The sequence below is a fragment of the Myotis daubentonii genome, chromosome 15 (assembly GCF_963259705.1).
Source record: "Myotis daubentonii chromosome 15, mMyoDau2.1, whole genome shotgun sequence".
Lineage (NCBI taxonomy): Eukaryota > Metazoa > Chordata > Mammalia > Chiroptera > Vespertilionidae > Myotis > Myotis daubentonii.
The window spans coordinates 34,213,578-34,237,413 of NC_081854.1; the positions used below are offsets into that span (position 1 = coordinate 34,213,578).

The 23,836-nt window shown below is 43.2% G+C and overlaps 1 protein-coding gene across 1 annotated transcript in view; it reads right to left on the reverse strand.

The window, feature by feature from the left end:
• CDH13 (cadherin 13) overlaps nt 1-23,836 on the reverse strand; it is a 1,022,278-nt gene that overhangs the window by 580,860 nt on the left and 417,582 nt on the right. Inside the window, exon 4 of the mRNA XM_059667273.1 lies at nt 318-434. Within this exon, the coding sequence (XP_059523256.1) occupies nt 318-434 (117 nt within the window). The remainder of the gene's footprint in view (nt 1-317; nt 435-23,836) is intronic.

Genomic DNA, 23,836 nt, shown 5'->3' on the forward strand with positions numbered 1-23,836 from the left:
CTTACCTGAATGGCTGCCTTGAGATTATCTATGAAAGCAACTAGTTTGTTGCTTAGCCAATGACATGCTTCTGACACAACTTCAACATCATTATGTACCACACAGATCAGATCATGACATTCAAGGCGGTTATTACCGGTTTTTTTTTGCAAACACTAATGTTTTGACAATTTTTTTTGGTGGCAAAAACAGTTTGCCTTTTTATAATAGAGGAATTAAGGCCAATTCCAGTTCGTCACCAAGACATCAGTTTGTCTCATGTATGCTCATCTCTTAATAAAAACGTGCTTTTGTCATTTGTCTTTTGTCTGACTTACCTTGCCAACATCTCTTGGGAAAGGTTGTCTCTGATTCTCTGGAATTAAAATGGGAGATACCACAATGGACCTCTTTTGTCTTGGGACAGGAGACGTTCTTGCAAATTTAAATATATCCTAAAAGATAAAAAGTAAAAATCAATTGACCCCAGGGAGAGGATGTATCAGCCTGCTGAGATATGGCTCCTTTGTTGTGAAGGCATGCAGCTGTTTGGACACTGTTAATTTTATTCCATCAAACCTCATTAGTGTTAGCAAGTACATCCTTAGAATTCTACTAAACCTGACATTGTGATTCACAATGACTATCATTAAGCTATTTAATCCCATTTTCTGAATCATTCTATTCACAGTGCCAGTCTTGATTTATACATCTCTTAGTACTGAGCATTCCCACTTTGCTCTTTACCTGCCAAGTGAGATTACTCAGCTGGTCATGAACCCACAGGACTCACTGGATATTAAAGTGACCCTCCTCAGGGCCACCTGCAAGGTCCTTACACTCCAAATGAACAGGGAAGAAGGAGCAATCACAAAGTTCCAAATTGTCAAGCATTATGGACACTTGGAGTCAATGTGTTTTCAAGGACCACTTGTTGTTGTTATTACTCATGGGAGGACTGTGGTGATGCACTTCCCCTGCAGTATGTCCCAAACTTTAATCACTGGAACACCACTGTCAGGATGTCTGCCCCATCCGTAACTCACCTTTTTAACTAACCAAATGTGTTCAAAAACCCCTTTTTATCAAGATTTTAAATAAAGTACCAGTATTGATTTCTATAAAATATAGGAAAACATAAAAATAAACATACTGGAGACCAAATGATGTTATTAAATTTGAGTTAGAAACTCCAGGAAAAAAGGCCCCTCTTTTTAAAAGGGAGATGAGGAAAGGCTAGAAGGTATTAAAGAGTTGTTGGCACCAAACTTAGACTTTCTCCTTGATCTGATCAGAAGACTGAAAAGGAACTGAAAATAGAATATCACTGTCAATATATAAACCAATTTCATTTAGTGCCACATGCTAGCTAAAATTATCTTATGTATCATCACAAGTAAGCATCTCAAACTTTGAGCAACCAGTTTCTATCAAAATCATGTGGCAACTTATACTTAAATATCATCACTGACACATGCCCCATAAAAGTATGTGTATGTATACACATATATAACATATATATATACACATATATCTATACACATATACAAACACGTACATATATTCACACATATATTACAGTTTTAAAGAAAAATTTGTATGAGAAAAGTCAAACAGAAAACAAGATCAGCTATGGCTATGGAAATTTCTATAAATAATCTTTCTCTTGAATTTCTGGAAGTGTAAACTGATGGTGCTCTGGTGGGAAGCAATCTGGCACTATTTATCTATTGAGAACCTTACAAATGCACATATCCATTCACTCTGGAAATTCACTCCTAGGAATATATACAAATGTTAAATTCAAAAGAAGAATAAAACTGTATGCAAGAGGATGTTTAGTGAGACATTACTTATAAAGGGCAAAAATGGCAAACAGCCTGAATGTTCAACCACATGACAAGGTTAAGCTTGGGTCCATGAGAGGGAGATAATCCTAAGCGTTTTCCCATAAGACAGTTGTGAGGACCATGTTCTAACCACATGATCATAATTTGACTACTGCCATAGTCACCACCACACACTCCTATAGAAGTCACAATGTATTAAGTGTGTGTCAGGTAATGGGCCAGGCACTTTACATGTGACTGCTCTAATATTTGCCATAAACTTCCCAAGGAAATCTTAGCCCTCCTAAACCAATGAAGAATATCAAATACAGAGTGGTTATGCTAATTGCTCCAACTCACCTAGCTAGCAGAGAAGATATGTAAAATAAAACATGTAGGAAAATATAGAATGCCATATTGGATACCATCTATTTTACATATAAACTATATTGAACATTGAAAAATAATATTCAAAATCTCAATGAATGAGTTCAAATATTCAAGCAAAGACAGAAAACTAGAGTGTAAATGATGGTGGGGAAGAAAGAGTAGAAAGGGTTAAAGCAATAATAACAATGATTCAACTAATCCAAAAATATGTGTATAACCCAACCCATCCAAGCCAAAAACAGCATACAGAGTGTGGAACAGACAATTAAAAACAGAGTGGATTACATTCATAAAACACTGACATCTAACAGCTATGAAGATTCTGTTGGTTTATTAGGGGGTGGGAAAAGAAGAGGAATTATGTAAAATACGTGCAATATGTAAAACTCATTTACAATAAATAGCATCCTAAGGCTCAGATGAGAGAATGTCCAGAGAAACACTTTGAAAAGATTTAAAATCCTGTGTAAATGTAAGGAATTGATGATTCATCTCTATAACAGAGCAAATATAGGTTTTAGTGCATGACGACAACATCTGTGTAAATGTATCTGGCGTAATGAAAAGCACTCTGCCGCTCACAGCATCCCGGAAGCTTGGCAGCAAGCACAACTGTGTCAACCCCTGGCTCTAACAAGCCTAAGAATAGAAAAAGGAGGCTCAGAGTCTTAGAATGGAAGTAGCCTCTGGAAGGGGAGATGGGGAGGTAGAGTGATCAATTATAGAGGAGCCTGCGCGTACATGGGACTCTCTGAGCCCACCATGGGGGTGCTGGGCCAGGGCACCCTTTTTCTCCCAACACTTCGCCTTTTACCTTTCAATGGCAGGGACCTCAATAAACATTTGTCCCTGGCTGTGTTTCTATGTCTGTGGCTCCATTTCTGTCTTTGTGGCTTATGTGTATAACTATGCATTTGTTGACAAATGTACGCCTATATATCTGCTGCTGTGCCCACCTTTCTTGGATCTGTGCTAATGAGTTTTTCTGTGTGTTCTTAACCCCTATGCTTCTGTGGGACTGGGACCATTTAGGAGCCGCAGCGTCATGAGCCTGGGCACATGTATGTATAACCATGTTTTCCTCAACTCTCTCTGTGTGTTTGTATCTGTCAAGCCATTGCGTGAAGCCTCTGAACACACCAGACTGTGGCCATAACCTCAAGGAAAGATAAGACAGAGTGGGGGGGATAAAAAGACTGTGAGCAATTCAAGAGAAGTTTATAGATGGAGATGAGAAAGGGTGAGGAAAAGACCAGATCTTAAGCGTAAAGGAGAGGCTGTGTTAGGACTCCCTGCCTTCTGGTATTGCCATTACCAAGATAGTGGCCAAAAAGGAAAAAAAAAAGGCAGTTTTGGGCATAGATTCAAGGTTGTATAGACTTGTTGACTTTGAGGTGTCACTGTACATCCAACAGAGATTTCTAGAGGGTGTACAAAGAGTGCAGTTAGAGGGAGGGTGAATCAGGGAGGAAAATGTCACAGTCATCTATGTACAAGAGAAGCTGGACATGACAGAAAAGCTGACACCACCCAGGTTATGTGAAGACGGAAAAGGAAGGAATGCAACCATTCAATGGGTTTGTAAAGGCCAGCAAAGGTCACAGAATGGTTAGTTGGCAAAAAGGAGAAAACACAAAAAACGGAGAGATGAGAATTTCAAAAAAGAAGGAGTTCATGGCCATGTCACACGATGCAGATGTCCTTTCCAGCAAGCTGAATACTCTAAAGAGGCTTTGGGAAGATGATGAAAAAATAATTGACAATTTCGGGAAGAGCGGCATTAAGAGTGTGTAAGGGTGGAATGTCAGCGGAACCACTGGGAAGTGAGGACTTTGGTTCAGAAGGAAAGGAAATAAGTGGGAAGAGGTTTGTCAGTGGAAGGGGGATCAGGAGGGGTGGTGGGCTTGAGGAGGAGGGGGCGGAGGAAGGAGCTGTAGCGCAGGGAGAATGAAGACATGGAATGGAGATGGATGCCTGGAGGAGTTGGGAAGGGAGTGGATCAGCCTCACAGTCCGCCGTGAAAGAAGGATGGGATCTGCCTTCCTTGGGGAGGACATTCAGAGGTTTGGGGGGAATCTCCCATCTGCAAAGGAGGATCATTTGCTTTTGGTTCTCAGAATGAAATGAGAAATTGTGCATGGAAGAGGTCTGTGCTCTCCAAAGAACAGCACAAAAGTGAAGGATGGGTCTTATTAATACCAGAACAGCGGGGGTGAAGAAATGAAGATGAACCACTCAGTCCCTTTTAAGTGTAATTCCACTGTGGGTGGCCAAGGCCAGACCTTAGAGACACACCGAGACATGCAGCCACCTAAAGATTTCCAGATCACCTGGTGCATGCACACTGACATCAAAATTTTCTCTCACCAAACAAAAACACAAACACAAACACTCATGCACAACTAACCCACACACACACACACACACACACACACACACACACACACACACACACTATTCATAAAGAGTGAGCAACTGTCCCCGTGCCTCCATGGGGCACTTCCTACACCCTGCAATCACTGAACAGGGATTCATCAGCGACTTTGAACCTGGAACAGCCTCAACAGCCTCATCCAATCTTGCATAAGTCAAGTGGGCGGAACTGTTTCCTCAGGGAGACTCACTCTGCTGGATTTTATTACAAGGGAATTGTCTCCCTCACACAAACAGCATTGTCTCCAGTAGGCTACAAGGGACTTCATCTTTCTGTTGTAATGTATCTGGGTTTACAGTCTCATTTGCTTTCCTTCCTGCTTCTCAATTTTGGGAGAAGTTGGCAGTGCATTAAAAGCAAGGTTAATAATGCCTGGGGAGCATCATATCACACAGTCCTAAAGAGCACGTCAGAAATAAAGGGGAGCCCCTTGTAACTGTGAGGGACAGGGGAGGGGTGGAGGTTGGGAGGAGAGGATGGGGCTCAAGGGAAGGAGGAAGGCAGAAAGAATGAAAGAATGGGTTAATATCTATTCATCCATTCCTTAATTTCTTCAAAAACTATCTGCAGATCCCTTCCTCCCTGCCCCGGAGTAATTCTAGGCCTCTGGGATAGTGCACAAGAAAGACACATCCCCTGCCCGCATAGAGCTCACATTCTAGAAGGAGGGGAAGACAGTGAACACAGAGAGTAACACATGGCCCAGGAGAATAAACAAACAAGGAGAGGCTGAATGTGCACAGAGGAGTGTATGCTAACAGACAGGCAGGAGGCCAGGAAAAGGGCCCCCTAGAAGGGGGGCCTTAGAGGATGAAGGAGCCTGGAGTCATGTGGGTGTGGGGAGGAGGGACTCCCACACAGCAGAATCACAACCTGACATGTGTGAGCTGCAGGAGCTCAGGGGCTGAGTGTGAGGAGGGGGAGAGGGGAGACAGGCCAGGGGCCTAGAAAAGGAATTCAGATGCTGGCAGGCCAGCTGTGGAGACCACAAACTGGACTCTGGCATTTACTGGGCAGGAGGTGTCATGGGAGGGTTTTAAGCTGAGGAATGACATGAGCTCACTTAAAATAAAGTTTTTATATCACGGTGGCTGCTGTGTGGAGAATAGCCTTAAGGCCAAAGTGAGGACATGCTTACTTGTTGGGCTTCGTCCTTTTCCCAACCCTGTCTTCAGAGGGCACTGAGGTTCTCTCCTACAGTGCAAATCTGACCATTTGATTTTGGCAAAGAAAGGAGAGTTGGGGTCCACCTTTCCTGTCTAAGTCCCTCTATCCTCTTTACTCCCCACAATATTTTAATGCATATTTAGGTATAATTTAAGTAGCATTAAATTCACCCATCTTAAGTGGGTATCACAATGCTTATCAAGGAACTGACAGAATTATGCAATCTTCACCAGAAACTAATTTCAGACCACTTGCATCATCCTCAAGAGAGACCTCGGATCCATATGCAGTTTCTTTCCAGTGCTGAGCCCCAGCTGCTGGCAACCACGAACCTACTTTCTGCCTGCACACATTTGCCCTCTCTGGACATTTCGTTAAAGGGAACTGCAGTTTGTTTCCACAGTATTTTCTATGGACTCCGGCTCTATTTCATAGTTGATGAAGATCATGAAGCAGAAAGGGATGCAGATGACACCCAGTGACTGGGGAGGGGTGTGGAAAGGTGGGGCCACACTCACGGGGCATCCAGAGTCCTGCTGTCCTGGGTGGCTGAGACCTCTGTTGTCACTGCAGTCAATTACCCCAGCCAACCTCCTCCCCTGCCCATCCTGCTGCCCTCCCTCCCTCACAGGCATGACTGCCAGGACCTTCCCCAGTAAACCGTCACACAGACCTCAGAGTCACAAGGTTTGTTCACAGGAACCATTTATGACACACATCCAGGCAAAGTGCCCAGAGTTGAGACTCAATGGGCAACGGCCCCAGAAGTAAAGGGCACAGATTGGCGTCCTACGGCTGAGACCACACCCCATGCTTTGGCTGCCACTGCTCACTCCCACCACACCCAGTGGAAGGCTTAGAGCTGGCCATTCCCGGAAAGCAGTGAGATTTGAGAGGAACAACCCTGCTCTCTTCACAGTAGACACCAGCAGACAGCAGCTTGGACCTGTCTTGCCACCCATCAGGGGGTCTTTATGAACCAAATTCAAACTGGCAAGAGTGGCCAGAGAACCAGTATGTCTTCCTCCCGCTCCCTCTGCCCTCCTAGTTTCTGTCTTTGTATCAGGTGATCAATGAGAGGGGAAAATAGCAACCACTTTATAAAGAATCACAAGCCTCTGCATTTGTTCTCTCTCATACTTTTATAACTTTGGGGCAAAATTACATGCTAAGAGGAGATATTTTCACAAGGCAAAGCATTGCAGAAACTGGGTGCATTCCTTTGGCTGAAACCAGAGCTAAGGAAGGGCAGCGCCAGATGAGACTCAAGCAGCAGACCAGGCCCAATTGTGGACAGTCCAGTAGGTCATGGTAAGAAGGTCAGATGTGCTGCCCAGGCAGCTGGGGGCCTCTACTGGTTTCACACAAAGGTGTGATGCTTTGTGTTGAATTCCATGTCCAGATGAAGGATCCTGAGAATTATTCTTTCGAAGAGTTTGAAGCTTGTGTTCCAGACTCAAGTCCCAAGGCCACACCCTATTTCTTTCTCATCTTTCTGCTCCGAAGATTTACTTGGCATCCTGGTCCTGGACCCATTGAGTCTGCCATAAGAAATACTGCCCAAAGGACTTGTATGCGTGCATAGAAGCATAACCAATGGACACAGACACTAAGGGGGTGAGGGCTATGCTAGGGGGTGGGAGTGGCCAGGGAGAGGTCAATGGGGGGGTGGGGAGGAGACATATGTAATACTTTAATCAATAAAGAATTTTAAAAAATTAAAAATATATATAAAAAGAAATACTGCCATTTATTTGACTAGTTATTATGTATTAGGCATTGTCGAGGCACATCGTAACATTATCTCACTTAATCCATTCAACCACTGGCAGGTGGAACCGTCATGCCTATTTCCCTGAAGTTCAAAGATATAAAAGACTTATCCAAAGTCATTTAGCTCTTAACAGAGAGATGGGAACCCAGGCACCTGTGAGCCCAGAACCTCTGCTCTAAGCTGCTGCTGGTGATCACCTTTACAGTGATGTCTGTGCCTGGGCAGTTCCGTAGCCCTGGTTACTGAAGTGAACCTGGGGAATCACAACTCTAACATGGCAGCGGTAGGTAGCGAATCTCAATCAGCCGCTGGCTAAAAGGAGCAGCTACTACCTATACTGCAGAGCGAAAGCATAATTGCCTGCAAATGAATGGGACTGCAGAAATCAATCTCCAACTTATTCCATTCTTAGAGCTGAGCTTATTGTGCTGGAAGTTGCTAAACGGAGGGTTCTGTGCCACTCAGTTCAAACCTTGTCTACAATCAAATGCACATTTCAGCCAGTTTTGCTGGACCTGAGGTGAGATTTAAAGTTTGCTTTATTACCTCCTGGGGCTGAAGTTTGCCTGCTTAAGGAAGAAACAGTTAACAAACACGCAATTTTCAGCAGCAAATTTAGGAGGCTGGAGAGCCAAGATACTAAGCTGCTTCATTTCCAACTGCCCATTTTCCCAATATTCTGGAGGCCAAATGTCAGCCAAGCTGAGTCATCTGCTCTGTGTAGGTGTACTGGACAGGGCTGTGCTGAAAATAAAATAGGATGATGTGGAAACTGTCAGTCCCGCACATCATCTCATAGTATGAAAGCAGGTGTTATGGAGCTAAGGTAAAAGGCGGGGCAGGGGAAGATGATGGCTGGTGGATCCATAGGGTGGAGGAACCAGCCTGCTATTATATATCGTGCCACACATGCCTGTCAAGGGCTGCTGGTATGCAACTGGAGAAAATGGGTGCAAGCCACTCTTCCCTATACAGGCCTGCTTTTCTAGAAGTGACTGAGATTGGGTATATGACGAATAGTTTCAATTGATAAAAGCTACAGGAACTGTCAACAAGAACATAAGACCAACCCCTGCTGGATTTATGGCTTAAAACCAGCAGAGATCAGCTGGATACAACATAGTGACTAATTTCACCTAATGGTAACCCCTAGCCTCATTATACACTCATTGTAATACATTAGCATGCTAAACTACACACCCCATGCTGCCAGGATAGGAAACAGAAACTCATCTAAGAACACAACGTGGCCAAGAGAGCTTTGGGACATTCTGAGTATTCCTTCCTCTTTTTAAATAGCTTACCCCCCAAATAAATGAACCTCAATAAAGGAAACCCATTTCACTAAAGGAGGGGTGCTCTGTCTGTAGAGTAGCCCACGGTCTGTCTCACTGCTCCACTAATAAACTCACTTTCACTTTAAACCCTATGCTCACATTTCCTGCAAGAACCCACAGTGGGTTGTGGACCCTCAGGTCCCTGCACCCCCCAGAGCGCCTGCAGCGTGATCATCAGTGAGATCAGAAACAATTTCTCCAATAAGTCATCTATCAGGGACTTTCAGAATGGCCAATCTGAAAACAAGAGCTTTGGCAATGGAAGGTCCTACAGCAAAGCATCTGAATGATTAACACCGAGAAAGTAATCAATTCCCAATGTAATGGATATGACAGTCATATCTGTTATGTATATTTAGGGTGGAAAAGAAGTTCCTTTGGCCAAATTAGTCAGTGGAGAAAAGACAGGTTCATCCAGGAGTTTGAAACCTTTATTTATTTATTTATTAATCCCCACCTGAGTGTATTTTTTATTGATATTAGAGAGAGAGAGAGGAAGAGGAGAGAGAACATCAGGGCTGGAACTGGAAAACTAGGTATTTGCCCTGGAATGGATCCCACAACCTTTTTGACATCCTGGATGATGCTCAAACAACAGAGCCACTGGGCTAGGGCCAGGAGTTTGCAATATGAGGGCGATTCTAGAAGTTCTCTTTCCAGCAGCCGGAAATCTTTTAAAACATCCTCTTTCCCTCGCTAATGCCACATTTGTTCCCCTACTCAAAAGATGAAGCCTCCAATGTTACCAGGGAGCGGGAGCTAGCAGGCTGGGCTCACCATGCCATCTCTGACCTCAGATGCCCTCCTTGTCTTCTGGCTCTGTTTCTGCTACAGGAGCGCTTCAAGATTCTCAGGTTGTAAATGTCTAGCTAAGGACTTTTCACCTTAATGCCCCTCTTCATCCCTCCTCTGGTGCTGGTTGGCCCCCACCATCCTTCTAATATCAGCTCAAGCAACATTTTTAGAGGCTTCAGTCTCTTTTGCTATGGAGATTGCCTGCAGCCTGCCCTTTGCATCCCTTATCTCAGCTTCTGCTTACACAGCCATTCAGAGTCATTAGTTTATCCATGTCTGGCACAGGCTACCAGCCCCGGGAGGGCAGAAACCAAGTCTTCCTGCTTTGCTGTTGTGTCCCTTGGCCCCTAGCACAAGGCCAGGCATATAGGAGGCATTCAAAAGTACTTTTAACATATCCTATCTAATATGTTAAAAAGTACTTTTAACATATCTAACATTCCCACCTATCAATATGCTAATTGACCCTCATGCTGTAGCAAAGATGGTGGCACCCACAGCCAATAAGGAGGGAATATGCTAATGGACTGCCATGCCCTCAAAGATGGTGGTGCCCAGTCCCCTCAGTCCTGCTGGGGCGCCTGCCTCTGGAGACCCCCAGTCCCCTCAGCATCCCAGCCACCCAGGGCCAGTCTGAGGCACAGGCAAGCCTCGGATGGCGGCTGCCCAGCCATCCAGGGCCTCTCGAGGCTCAGGTAACTGGATGAGGCTTGCACTACTGGCAGTGGCAGCAGCAGAAGTGTGATGGGGCGTCGCCTTTCCCTGATCGCCGGGTTGCCTCCTGCCTCTGAGGGCTCCCGGACTTTTAGAGGGGACAGGCCAGGCTGAGGGACTCCCCTCCAGTGCATGAATTTATTAGATTCTAGTTATTAGGCCTCTAGTTCTTAGGCCTCTAGTTATTAAATAAAAATTATTAAGTAAATGTAAGGGTATTGTAAGAATTAGGAAAATCCAGGTAATGGGCCTAGCATAGTGCATGGTTCAATATATTTGCTCCACATTTGTATTAATAATGAGGAAACAGGATGTCCAGGATTGCATTTTGATTTCCTCCTCAATAAAGAAATAGCTTATATAACAGTACAACTGCCATAGGCAGTTTGGGTTCTTTCATCCAAAGGTGCTCAATGCTTTGTGAAGTAACTGAATCTATAAAAAATTGTTTAGAAAATTCTTCCCATGAAACAGAACAAAACTTTCGCAACTGAAAGCTTTTCTGAAACAAAGGGTTTGTTGGACCATATGCCATCCAGGAAAGGCCCATGTTCCCGGGATGAGGCCTACACCACCAGCATAGCACTGGATGAGAGAGCAGCATGCCCACTGTCCTGGAGCTGATGGATGGGCACTTTTATACATTAAGTTTTGGGGAAGAAAGATGTAAGCAGTTTTGCAGTAATTTACATTGGCTGCAGATAAGAGGGGCAGGAAAAGGTGAAGCGGGGGCAATTCTATGATAGGTGCACAGCCCGTAAGGAAGAACTATTGATTTCTTTTGCTTGGTTACAGGCAACAGCCCCAAATGAACATGCGTACGCAGCATGCAGTGGCCCAGTGGTCGGATAGACACCTGGAGGTTGATTCAAAGCTCCATCATACATTCAGGAATTTGAGCAGTCTTTTGTTAAGTGGCTCACAGGTCTTAGCTGGCTAACAACTTCTCTCTCTCTCACTCTCCAGCTGCTGTAATTTAATTTAGAACATCTCAGAATTTTTCTCTTGTCAACCCCTTGGGCCACTCACAGAAGGCCACTGCTTCTGGAAGAAATGACAGTTGAGCAAAGACCTGAAAACCAAGTGGAATTCATCCAGGTTAAGGGAAATGAGGAGGAAGATTTCAGGACTTGGGAACAGCATGTGAGAAGGCACAGGGGCAGAAGATGGCCAAGGACCAGAAGGGCTGAAGCAGAGAGAGTGAGGCTCCAGATGCTCTAGAAGAGGCTGGAAGGAGAGGAGCGGCGATCCACCTAGGACTGTTCTGAATCCTGAGGACCATGAGAAGCCACTACATGGTTTTAAGAGTAAGTCTGGGATCTGACCTTGCCTTTGACCTTGCCCTGTAGGAGCTGAGGAGCCATCTCCACAGAACACATTTTTTAAAAAATTTATTGATAGATTTTAGAAGAGAGAGAGAGAAACACAATTTGTGTTCCACTTACGTATGCATTCATTGGTTGATTCTTGTATGTGGACTGACCAGGTGTTGAACTCACAACCTTGGCGTATCAGGATGATGCTCTAACCAATTGAGCTACCCAGCCAGGACTGAGAACACACTTTTTAAAATAGGCTTTCTTTCCTGCTACTTGTTATCCTTATTTAAAAAGTTGAATCTAAAAATAAAATGCAAGTAAAACAACAATCCCCCTCACATACATGTTCTATCACTTGAGCTAAAATGTCACCTTCTCTACATTTGAACTGCTAGTTAAAAAAGAAAACAAAAGCATATGCTTTGGATGAAAATTTGGCAAACCACACTTCCAAGATGCAATTGCCTCTGAAATACTTCATGAATCTAGCAGGAGCAGTAACAACACACATCAGGACTTGCTAGTTTCATTGGAGGTGAAAAATGTTTTTAACATACTTAGATTCTTTAGTCAGAGGTCCATTCAACCATGTGTGATGGTGATGGGAATATAACGGATACAATTTCCCTCTATCTGCTCTGGCATTGATAAAATATTCATGCTAAATAGCTACTTCTGGGCACCTGGAGGCATCTTGCAGAGTTTTACAGATGGGCTTGTTTTTCTAATGCACACATGTGCTCCCGCCTCAGCCATCTTATTAATTTGAGTATGTATTCTGGATGTGTGAGCACGTCTCCAGATCACAGGCTTTCTGGTCTGCCTGATCTCAGCCCCCAGCAGAAGACACACATGTGGAAAACACAATTCTTTTCAATTCAGTGGGTATTTATAGGGTGTTTGCCATGTGCTTTCCCCATGGAAGTTTCATAATAAATGATACCTGACTATCCTCCTGGCACCTCAAAATCAACATGTCCTAAAATCAAATTGAGAATCCTGTGCCTTCCAGCCCTCCTGCCAAAATCCACAATGTTTCCTGCCTCCCCCTTCTCAGCTGGTGAAGGGCTGGACACTTACATCCTATGAATGGCTGGTTTTATTTCCACCACACTCACTCCCAAGTGGTAGCGAACGCTATGATTCCACCCAGCGCATCTTCTCTGGCCTCTACTCCTTCCTTCCCTAGTACAACATTCCCTGCTATGATCAGCACATTCTACCTTCTCTACTGTAGCCACCTGTGGATTCCTCATGACTTTTTGTTTCCTTTTATACACCAGCCCACTGGATAGGAGAATCACAGCAACCAGGACCTCAATACTCTTAGTCTGGGCTTCCCAGGAGCAGGCGCTGAGATAAAGATTTGAAAGCAAGTAGTACTTTAATATATTTTCTAGTTTCCATAATGAATCTATTCTGCTTAGAATTTTTTTAAAAATAATTCATTTACTCACAATGCTGGATCAGAGTCGTATTTCAGTATCCTCATTCCAGGTTTTAACATACTTTCTATTTAAGCTGAAATTGAAGGTTCTGAACTGTTTTGTATCTTGCTTGTTAAACCTAATGATAAATGCCAAGCTTTCTTCCCTTCTGGGTCACATCTCTGTAGATATAATTTTAGTAGCTGCACAATAAATCACATGGCATGTATTTGACCACACGCTCATACATTTAGGTGTTTCTAACACTTTGTTATTCTATATAATAAAAGCATAGTATGCAAATTGTCCCCTCAACTAGGAGTTCGTTTAGGGGGCAGGGCTGGCCAGGGGAAGGGAGGGAGGCCCTAGCTGACAGTGGTGGTGGTAGCAGCAGGTGGCTGGGGGAAGGGAGGCAGTACTGGGCCAGCAGCGGGCAGCCACTAGGGACGCTACCACTGCACGAATTTCATACACTGAACCTTTAGTTACAAATAAAATATCATCGTATGTAAACTGTTATTTGCTTACTTGATTTTTCTCTAATATGGACTCTTTAGAACGAACTAGTAAAAGTGAGGTTACTAGGTCAAAGATTATGAACGTTTAAAAGGAGCTGTGACATTGCTCAACCACCCGTCAGTACTGGAGAGAGATTGATCTTACCATGGCAGGGCAATTCCAAGTGGTTCCAGCACATCTCTCTGGGGATAACTCCTGTAGCACCAAACTACTACTCTTGCCCAAACATGTCATGGTTTGTCACGATTTCATGCCTTCATTTGTGATATTTCTCTAACTAGATATTCCTCTTCCCTTACTCCCCTCTAGTCTTCTCTACCTGCCTGATAACACATAGACGCACACCCACACATGCACACCCACAATAAGTGCCTATTATACATCATGTGTATCATATCCAGCTCAGGTTAGATGGTGGTTTCTGGATAATTTCTAATAAATTCAGCTTTCTTCTGCCAGGTCCTATTAATATGCAAATGCAAGCTTTATTCTTTACACTTTAATAAATAGTGTCTATTTAATAAATATTTATCTGTTTAATAAATGTTATCTAATATCTGATAGGAAGCTGATATCTCCTTTCTTCTTTTTTCCAAAGGAGCTCTGAGTTTTCCATTCCTTAAGGTGACCTCAGAAGAGAGAAAAACCTTGCAATTTTACTTAACACTGGATGCATTTAGTCAGATTGGATGCGACTCCCAGCCTCCCCTCCCCTGCAGCTGATTTGCCTCAGTAGCTGAAAGAACACAGCACTGGCTGTCGATGTGCACCCCTGCAAGGAGGCCTGGTCCCCCATGTGCCAGCTCAAGGAGAGCCTAGAAAATGATGAATGTCACTGGGCAATTCTAGGATGGACTCATAGAACAACAGTGAGTGACTTTATTAAGTGTAAAATCAGGCGCTGCTTTGCTTTTTTACCCTAAGAAACCCAGCTACTCCGGCAGCATCTGGTAGTGATTCAGGAAGAGGAGGGTCCCAAATGAGCCTCCCCAACAGCAGAGTGAAGTTAACCCTCCCTTCAGGAAGGCCATGTTCCTGTCTAAGATACAATAACAGAGGAGGAAACATAAAGCAGTGTCCTGCTATTTAAGAAAAGGGAGTACTCATTACCAGGACTTCTTCTCTGGATCTGGTCTATTTTGAGAACCTTGTTCCTCCCACTTTTAGCTCCTCGCTTGGCTTGGGTCGTTAACTTCTTGATATTATGGCTGCAAACTGTAAAATTAGAAAGCTATTTCCCACACTGGCCACCAAAGCCAATTGCTTCCTTTATCTAATTTTGCTGAGTGGAGGTGGACAAGGGGAGGGAAAATGGGGGACATCTGTAATAGTGTCAGCAATTAAAAAAAAAGAAAAAAGAAAATCCATCCGAAACAAAAGATTTCCTTTATGATTAAAGTTTGAGATTATTCTGCTTAGGGATTTATTCTCCATATTTAACCGAATTTATCCTTCCTTTTCCCCTCTGTAAATTTTTGCTCTTTCACTGAGGCATCTTCCCAATGTCCAGTACCTTTCCTCTTTCTTTTGTTAAAGTCATTTTAATTAAGACACCAGGGTTACGTTAACCTACTTAAGCAACCATCTCCCTTTTATGTTGCTCTCTTCAGTGAAGCCTTGAATCAGCCAAGTGCCTTTCATCAGCCTGTTCCCTCCTGTCTCTCTCCTCCCTTTGTTCTGTAGTGTTTTCTTTCTTTCTTTCTTTTTTTATTACAGATCCTCACATTTTCATTCACCCCAACCGCTATCCACACTATGCAGTTTACATTAATAAATTTATCTTCACAATGATGCATGCAGGTCGCAGGTCTCCCATGTCATTGATTACTGGGGCCTTTGAAGGTTCAAAGGTGTGTCAGATCTACCAGGGAAAGGAGAAAAAAAGACCACATTTGATATTCTCCAACATCTGAGCTTTCCCTGGGCCCACAAGTTTGATGTAGGATGGTAAGACAACAGCTGCTTTAAAAAGAGGAGAGTGTGTTCTAACTATTCCATAGCCATGTAATGCTCATCCTTTAAAGGCTGAAGATTTGGGCTCCTTTTTCAAAGTCAAGATTGACAAATACAACAACCATTTAATAACGGAGCTTAGAAAATCTATTATGGGAACAGGGGACACATTTTAGCAGCTCAGCAATTCTGTGAACCTGCCCCACAGGAAGGGAGCCGTTTCACTTGTTTTCAACTACTTCTCCACATTAAATCTTCAAGCATTTTACAAATGGGAAAATGTCTTTTAAAATCAATGAATTTTAGATGCGGAGAGAGAACATGTTTTGAGTACTTACTATGTGTGAGATACAAAGTCTTAGGAACACCTTTCTCCTTTGATACTCAGTCTTTGTGATGGAGGTAGCATTGTACTCCCATGCTACAGATGAGAAAGCTGAGGTCCGGGAAAGGTAAGCACCTGCTCAAGGATATACTTGGGTGAGTGGAGGAGGCAGGATTGGAACCTAGACTGTTTTATTTGGAGACTGGACTACCTCTTATTTTCTGTGTATGCTATCTTTTAATATTTAAATGTCAATTACTGAATTAAATTTATTCAGGGTCTTTTCCTGTCAAACATACATATATCACATTTGTCATTTATCTGCCCCATGAACCCCACCAGCAAAATATATTCAGAATTTGATTGCTTCTCATTCCTCTACCCTCTCCCCAGTCCAAGCCAACATTCTCTTTTGCCTGAATTATAGCAAAGCCTGCTAATTGCTCCCCAGCTTCTGCCCTAGCCTCTCCACAGCCCAATCCACCCAACAGCAGACAGTGATCTTGTTAAGACATGAACTAGATGACATTGCTCCTCAGCATCATAGCTTCCAGTGGGGCCTCCAAGTACTTGGAGGAAGCCAATGTCCTCGTTCTGGCCCACAGTGTCTCGTAATCCTCCCCCTGCCCCCGTCAGTCACCACAAGTCCCCCTGACTCACTCTAGCCCAGTCCACATACACTGGCATCGAAATTCCCAGGTACATTCCACCTCAGGGCCTTTGCACCCCCTGCTCTACCTGCCTGACATGCTCTTCCCCCAGATAGCTCCAGCCACAAAATGTGTTAATTTCCCATTGCTGCCATAACACGTTACAACAACCAGTGGTTTAAAACAAAATTATGATTTTATAGTTCTGGGGTCAGATGTTCCACACAGGTCTCCCTGGACTCGTATCAGAGTGTAGTGAGGGCTGTTTCTTCCTGAGGCTCTGGAGGAGAATCTATGGCCTTGCCTTCCCCACTTTCTAGAGGCAACCTGCATTCTTTGGCCCATGACCTCTTTCTCCAACTTCAGATACAGCAGTGTACCACCTTCTCATCTATCTCTGGCTCTAGCCTCTTCCCCTGTGATTGTATTAAGCTGACTGGGATAGCCCAGCATAATCTCCCAATCTTGAGACCTTTAATTTAATCACATCTGCAAAGTCCTTTTTGCCCTAGACAGCGGTTCTCAACCTGTGGGTTGCAAACAATGAAAATACATCCTGCATGTCAGATATTTACATTATGATTCATAACAGTAGCAAAATTACAGTTATGAAGTAGCAATGAAAATAATTTTATGGTTGGGGGTCACCACAACATGAGGAACTGTATTAAAGGGTCATGGTATTAGGAAGGTAGAGAACCACTGCCCTAGAAGGTAACATTCCCAGGTCCCAGGATCAGGATGCTGACCTCTTGGGGACCATTACTATCTATCACAGCACCTCTTTCACTTCACTCAAATCTTCACTCAAAAGTCACTTTGTCTATGGGCCAGCCCTGGCCACTCACCAGCATTTCTACCTCATTAAAACATGCCTCTTCCATGCTTTATTTTCATCTTCTTTGCAAGATAATAATCTAGCATACTTATACTGATTCATTTTGTTGTTTATTTATTTCCTCCACTGAAACATAAGCCTCATCAATGCAGGGATTTTTGTCAGAATTTTATAGCTGTATCCCCATGGCCTAGACTCGTGGTCGGCAAACTGTGGCTCGCGAGCCACATGCGGCTCTTTGGCCCCTTGAGTGTGGCTCTTCCACAAAATACCAACTTCTGCGCATGGGCCACGATGTTTCAATGGCACTGTACAAGCGCGCCCGCATGTTATTTTTGAAATAACAATATATATCCTTTACCAGGAAATGGGCATCTAGAGAATCTTCCTATTGGGAGATAAAAAATAAAAAATTTCCATCAGTCATGAGTCACTGAGTACTTATTTTGTGATTTCTTCTATGTTACATGATGTGTGAAATACAAAAATTCATGAACAGGTGTCAGGCTGCCATTTATATGGTGAAGGTTTGTGCACTGTGCAAAGTTCCTTGGAGGAGGTCGGGGAGAGCTGAAATTCACCCTGTGACATGCAGCTGTATGTCTAGGGGGGCTGTGACCCTCGGGGGGATAGCTGTTTCTAATTTACATGAAGGTACTATCAAGCCTATTCGATCTGGCAGTACCCACCTGACATGAGTTAGCCATAAGTTCTCACTCAAATGGGGCATTTAAGGTTATTAGACACAGAAAAAGAAGAACTCAGAGGGGGTAGGAAAAGGCTGTTTCAGACATGGTAAATGGTGAAGAGGACTAAAGGACCATGGTCTCAAACTAGGAACATGAGGGGGCTCAGCCTCTGCTTGCTGCAGAAAGACTTATAGAACTGGAAGCGGGGGATTTTGTTTTCTATCTTGCCCATGCCACCCAAGCTGGGTGACATTAGGGAACTTACTACCCTTCTCTGAGCATCAGTTTCCTCACTCTGAAATGGGTGGATGATCCTGCCCACAGGGCTCCTGTGAGGCATGTGAGGCATGTGAGAATGCTTTGTCAATTCCAACTCTATTCCAATATTGGTTCATCACTTATAAGCTATGGCTTCTGCCTCAGTTACTCCTTCGTTCAGGACATTCAGTGACTTTTCATCTTAACAGAGTGAAAGGCAAAGTTAACAAAGGTCTGTGAGGCTCTATTCAATCTGCCTCACCCCTTTACCATCCAACCTAATCTCTTACAGCTCTGCCCTTTGCTGACTCTATTCTAGCTATACTAATTTCCTTGATGTTTTCCACCTATACATATTCCTACCTCAGGGCCTTTGCACTTGCTGTACCCTCATCCAGCAATGCTCTGCACCAAATCTCTATGGCTTGTACTCTTCAGCAAAATCTTCCCTGACCCCAATATTCAAAATTGCATAATATCACCCAACATATCCTATCTCTCTTTTATGCTTTATTTCCATCTATATCACTGTTACCATTTAACAAGCCATATGTTTTACTTACTTGTATTATTTTTTGGCTGTATCTCACCCCTACATCAATATATGAGATCCATGAGGCAGAGATTTCATTTTTACCTTTCTTATTTACAACTCTAACCTAGTAATCAGTCCTTGGCACATGGTTTGTGCTCAAACTCAAATTTAGTGAATGACAAATTAATCTAGTTGAGAAGGTAAAATGAGCCTATGTGGAGTAATATAATCCAATGAGATGTTAAATTGTGTAAACTGGCATAGAAACAGGTATTGTGCTTGAGTAAGCTGATCAGGATGGTGGGCTGAATGCTTACTTCGTTTTGCAGGATACTTAAGGTTAGGATGGACAAAGTAGGAACTCCCAGGTAGAAAACAACAGAGGTAACAATACCAGCAGCATCTGGCACTTACTGAGTATTTGTCCTGAGCTAGGCACTATCCTAAGCACTTTATAGATGAATCATTTCATTTGCTCCTCAAAACAGCATTTTGTTAAGTACTAGTATTAACCACATGATGAAGATGAGGGAACTATGGAATAGGGAGGCTAAGTGCTGGGACTGACCAGCAGACCCTGAGCGATGGATGAATGGATTACTCTGACACATGTTTCTGTGAAAGAGAGGGCTAAGGGGCTGCCTGGCTATAGAAACCAAAACAGCCCCGCTGGCCTGCCTCCTTAGGCTTTTATTGTAACAACAGCTTGAACTAAAATTAACCTCTAGATACAATCAACAGGGTAAGTATCCTCGAGAAAGCAAATGTTTCTACAAGGTCATGTCTAAAGACTAAACATAGAGATTCCAGAAAAACACCCAGGGGCTCAGACTTGTTTGGAAAAGTCAAGGCAGGGACTGCTGCCTTCGGCAAGGTCCCCCTAGAGGCCCCCCACCTTTCGGAGAATCCTCCTTACAGACTTTCCAACCAAGTCCCGTGCTTCCCCACAATTAAGTAATTTGCAAAAAATGGATCAAAGTTAACAGAAACTTAAGATTTGGAATAGTGGCAATGAGGGTCATTACTCTAAGAAATAATAAAAGTAAAGCATGTAGCTCCTAAAAGAGTCTCATTAAATGAAGCCTATCATTATCAGTGCAATAGGTAGGCCAGAGAGATTACAACTAAGATTTTGCTGCAATTTCCTTTCTTTCTTATGCTGACTGATACATGGGTTCATGTATGTGAACTGCTCCCTTCTTCCCTGCAGAAGCTTCCATATTTTTGGTGGACATACTGGGTTACACCAATGAGTAGAAGCTCAATAATCCAGTGTAGTGTCCAGCTAGAACTCTGCTCTCTAAGATCATGGACATTTCCTATCTGAAGGAACAACAATATTTAGACCAAATGCTGAAAATCAGATAGGAGGCCATTGCTCCAAAGCAGCATATTCTATGTCCAAGAAGCAGCATTCTTTTCCCCCTTTAACATAAAATATTTATAACACAGGTACCCTCTAAATCTGTCAATATATTGCTGTTGATATACTTAACTGTCACTTGCTGTAAGAGAAAGTTTAGAATAGTGGTTGCAAGCATGGCTGGTAATTTGATGGTCTGTGTTCACATCTCAACTCTACCATTTACTAGCTATGTGCTAAAATTATGCAACCATTTTGTGCCATAGTTTTAACTGTATAAATGGAAATTATAATAGTACCTACATCATAGGAGTGTTATAAGTATAAAATATGTGTATGTACACATCTACACAAATATGTATACACTAGAAGCCCGGTGCACAAAATTCGGGCATGGAGCAGGGGTGTCCCTCGGCCCGGCCTGCACCCCCTCCAATCTGGAACCCTTGGGGGATATCCGACAGGGATCGGGCCTAAACTGGAAGTTGGGCATCCCTCTCACAATCCGGAACTGCTGGCTCCTAACCGCTCACCTGCCTGCCCGCCTGATTGCCCCTAAACGCTTCTGCCTGCCTGCCTGATCACCCCCAACTACCCTCCCCTGCTGGACCAATCACCCATAACTGCCCTCCCCTGCCAGCCCGAAACTGCCCTCCCCTGCTGGCCTGATTGCACTCAACTGTACTCCCCTGCAGGCCTGGTCACCCCCAACTGCCTTCCCCTGCTGGCCTGGTCACTCCCAACTGCCCTCCCCTGCTGGCCTGATCAACCCTAACTGTCCTCCCCTGCTGGCTTGGTCGCACCCAACTGCCCTCCCCTGCAGGCCTGGTCGCCCCGAACTGCCCTCTCCTGCAGGCCTGGTCGCCCCTAACTTCCCTCCCCTGCAGGCCTGGTCACACCCAACCGCCCTCCCCTGCTAGCCATCTTGTGGCGACCATATTGTGGCAGCCATCTTGTGGTGGCCACTTTGTGTCAGTCATCTTGTGATGACCATCTTGTGATGATGTCACGTGTGACACCACATAGGCTTTTATTAAATAGGATAGTGCTCTTCAAGTGTCAGCTTATTTTTCTTTAGGATACATCCTGTAATGATAGTTTTCTTTTACTTGAAGAGATAGCACTGAGCTGAAGGAAGCAACTATCAGTTTCAATTAATCTTTGTAGATTCACATTTATTTTATTTTTTTTCCCCAGTGCCCACATCTTATCTGTTTCCATGTTGTCTTGATTCACCCCTCAAGATGTTTTTTATCATATCAAAATTCTTCAAACCAATAATGAAAATAAAATCTTAAGTGTAGCTGGGGGGCGGAAGGGGGGGGGGAGACGTTACACACGGAGAAGATAAGATAAGGATGACAGCAGATGTCTTGTTATGAACAATGCAAGTCAGAAGACTGTGGAGCAAATCTTTAAAATGCTCAAAGAAAAAAAAGTCAATACTGAATTCTAAACCCAGTGAAAACATCTCCCCAGACTGAAGGTAAAATACTTTCTTTCTTTCTTTTTTTTTCTAATATTTTATTGAATTTTTTACAGAGAGGAAGGGAGAGGGATAGAGAGTTATAAACATAGATCAGCTGCCTCCTGCACACCCCCTACTGGGGATGTGCCCACAACCAAGGTACATGCCCTTGACCGGAATTGAACCTGGGACCCTTCAGTCTGCAGTCCAACACTCTACCCACTGAGCCAAATCAGTTAAGACTGAAGGTGAAATACTTTTCCAGATCTAAAAATGGTGAAAGGATTCACCAACAGCAGAATAGCACCACAGATATTGTTAGATATCCTTCAGCTGGATGGAAAATGATATTGGAATGAAATATAAATCTACATAAAGGAATAAAGAGCCTAGACATGGAGGATATGTGGGTAAATGTGACTTTTTTTTCTAATTTTTAAATATTACTTTAAAAGGTAATTGTTTTCTAAATGCAGAAATAATAACAATATATTGTGCAGTTTATTTACAACATACATGAAGTCAAATGTATAACAGCAATACTGCAAGGCTGTGAAAAGGGGAAATAGTGCACTGTCATAAAGTTCTTATATGTGAAGTGCCATAATATTACTTAAAGGCAAACTGTGATAAGTTAAAGATAGACACTATAAATCCCAATGCAATGACTAAAATGGCCAAAGAAAGAATGTTTCTTGAGGCTTTGCTCTTCAGTTAGGTCCCCAATACTACTTGCTGCTGATACATGCAGTTACAGTGCCATTCCTCATCTGGACCACCCCTTCCAACTTGCTTCCCCTCTTGCCCTATGGTCACACCCTTCTTCAGTCCACCTAGATATGCTTCTCCACTAGGCATTCTTTTTTTTTTTTTTAATATATTTTATTGATTTTTTACAGAGAGGAAGGGAGAGAGATAGAGAGTTAGAAACATCGATGAGAGAGAAACATCGATCAGCTGCCTCCTGCACATCTCCTACTGGGGATATGCCCGCAACCCAGGTACATGCCCTTGACCGGAATCGAACCTGGGACCTTTCAGTCCGCAGGCTGACGCTCTATCCACTGAGCCAAACCGGTTTCGGCCACTAGGCATTCTGAAACACTAATTTATCAAATGTCACCTTAAGGTGGTACAGAATAGGTACTCAGAATCAGTGACTATGTGTTGCAAGAAGGAATGAGCAAGTGAAGTCAGACTTTTTCTCTGCCTCTAGTGTGGTCCACTCTACCTCTTAGCCTCACATACAAAGCCCTCTAAAAATCGGAACTCAGACAACTTTTCTTATTTTCTTTCTCTACTAGAATCATTTGCTTTAAATCAAATGCTACTGCATGTTGTCTGCTAAACAGGTTTATGTTTTCCTTCTTTCGTATCTTACCCCAGGCCATCCATATAACCTGAAATGCCCTTCCCACTTAAATTATAAAGGTGCCAACTCCTCTCAGAAGCCTTCCTTGATCACCTCAGTCAAGCAAGTTGTGGGAGTCAGGGAGTTGTCACCCAGGCAGTCAGACTGTCCTTGGCAACTAACTAAAACAATTCTTTGATTTTTCTTCAGCTTGGAAAGCCTTATTTGTTTTTAAAGAAGAGCAATGCTGCATATGGCATGACATCAAAATCTTTCACTCTGTTAAGACTTTTTGAGGTGTACAAAGGGTTAAACTTAGAAGAAAACATCAGCATTGTAATAGATTAGAGGCAATTCCAGATTATTGGATTGCCAAGAATTGTACATTCTCATTACATAAACTTTAGCAGGTCTTGGGCTGTGTGTATACATGTATGTGCAGGAATGATTCATATCTGTTAGACTTGATGCTTCTTCTCAATGATAAAAACAAGGGCAACTGAATCCGCCATCTGTATGGTCCTATGGTGTTTTGTTGAGCAAAACTGAAGTTTAGTGAGGGTAAGCAATTTGTCTGAGGCACACAGAGAATCAGTGACAAGTAGAGACGAACTGATTTGAGTCTATATCAATATTTCTCCAGAGGTACACTCTATCTTGACATTATTCAATGGAAAAGATTAGGATTTTTATTTTCAAAGGTGTTCAGAGGGTTTTTTAAA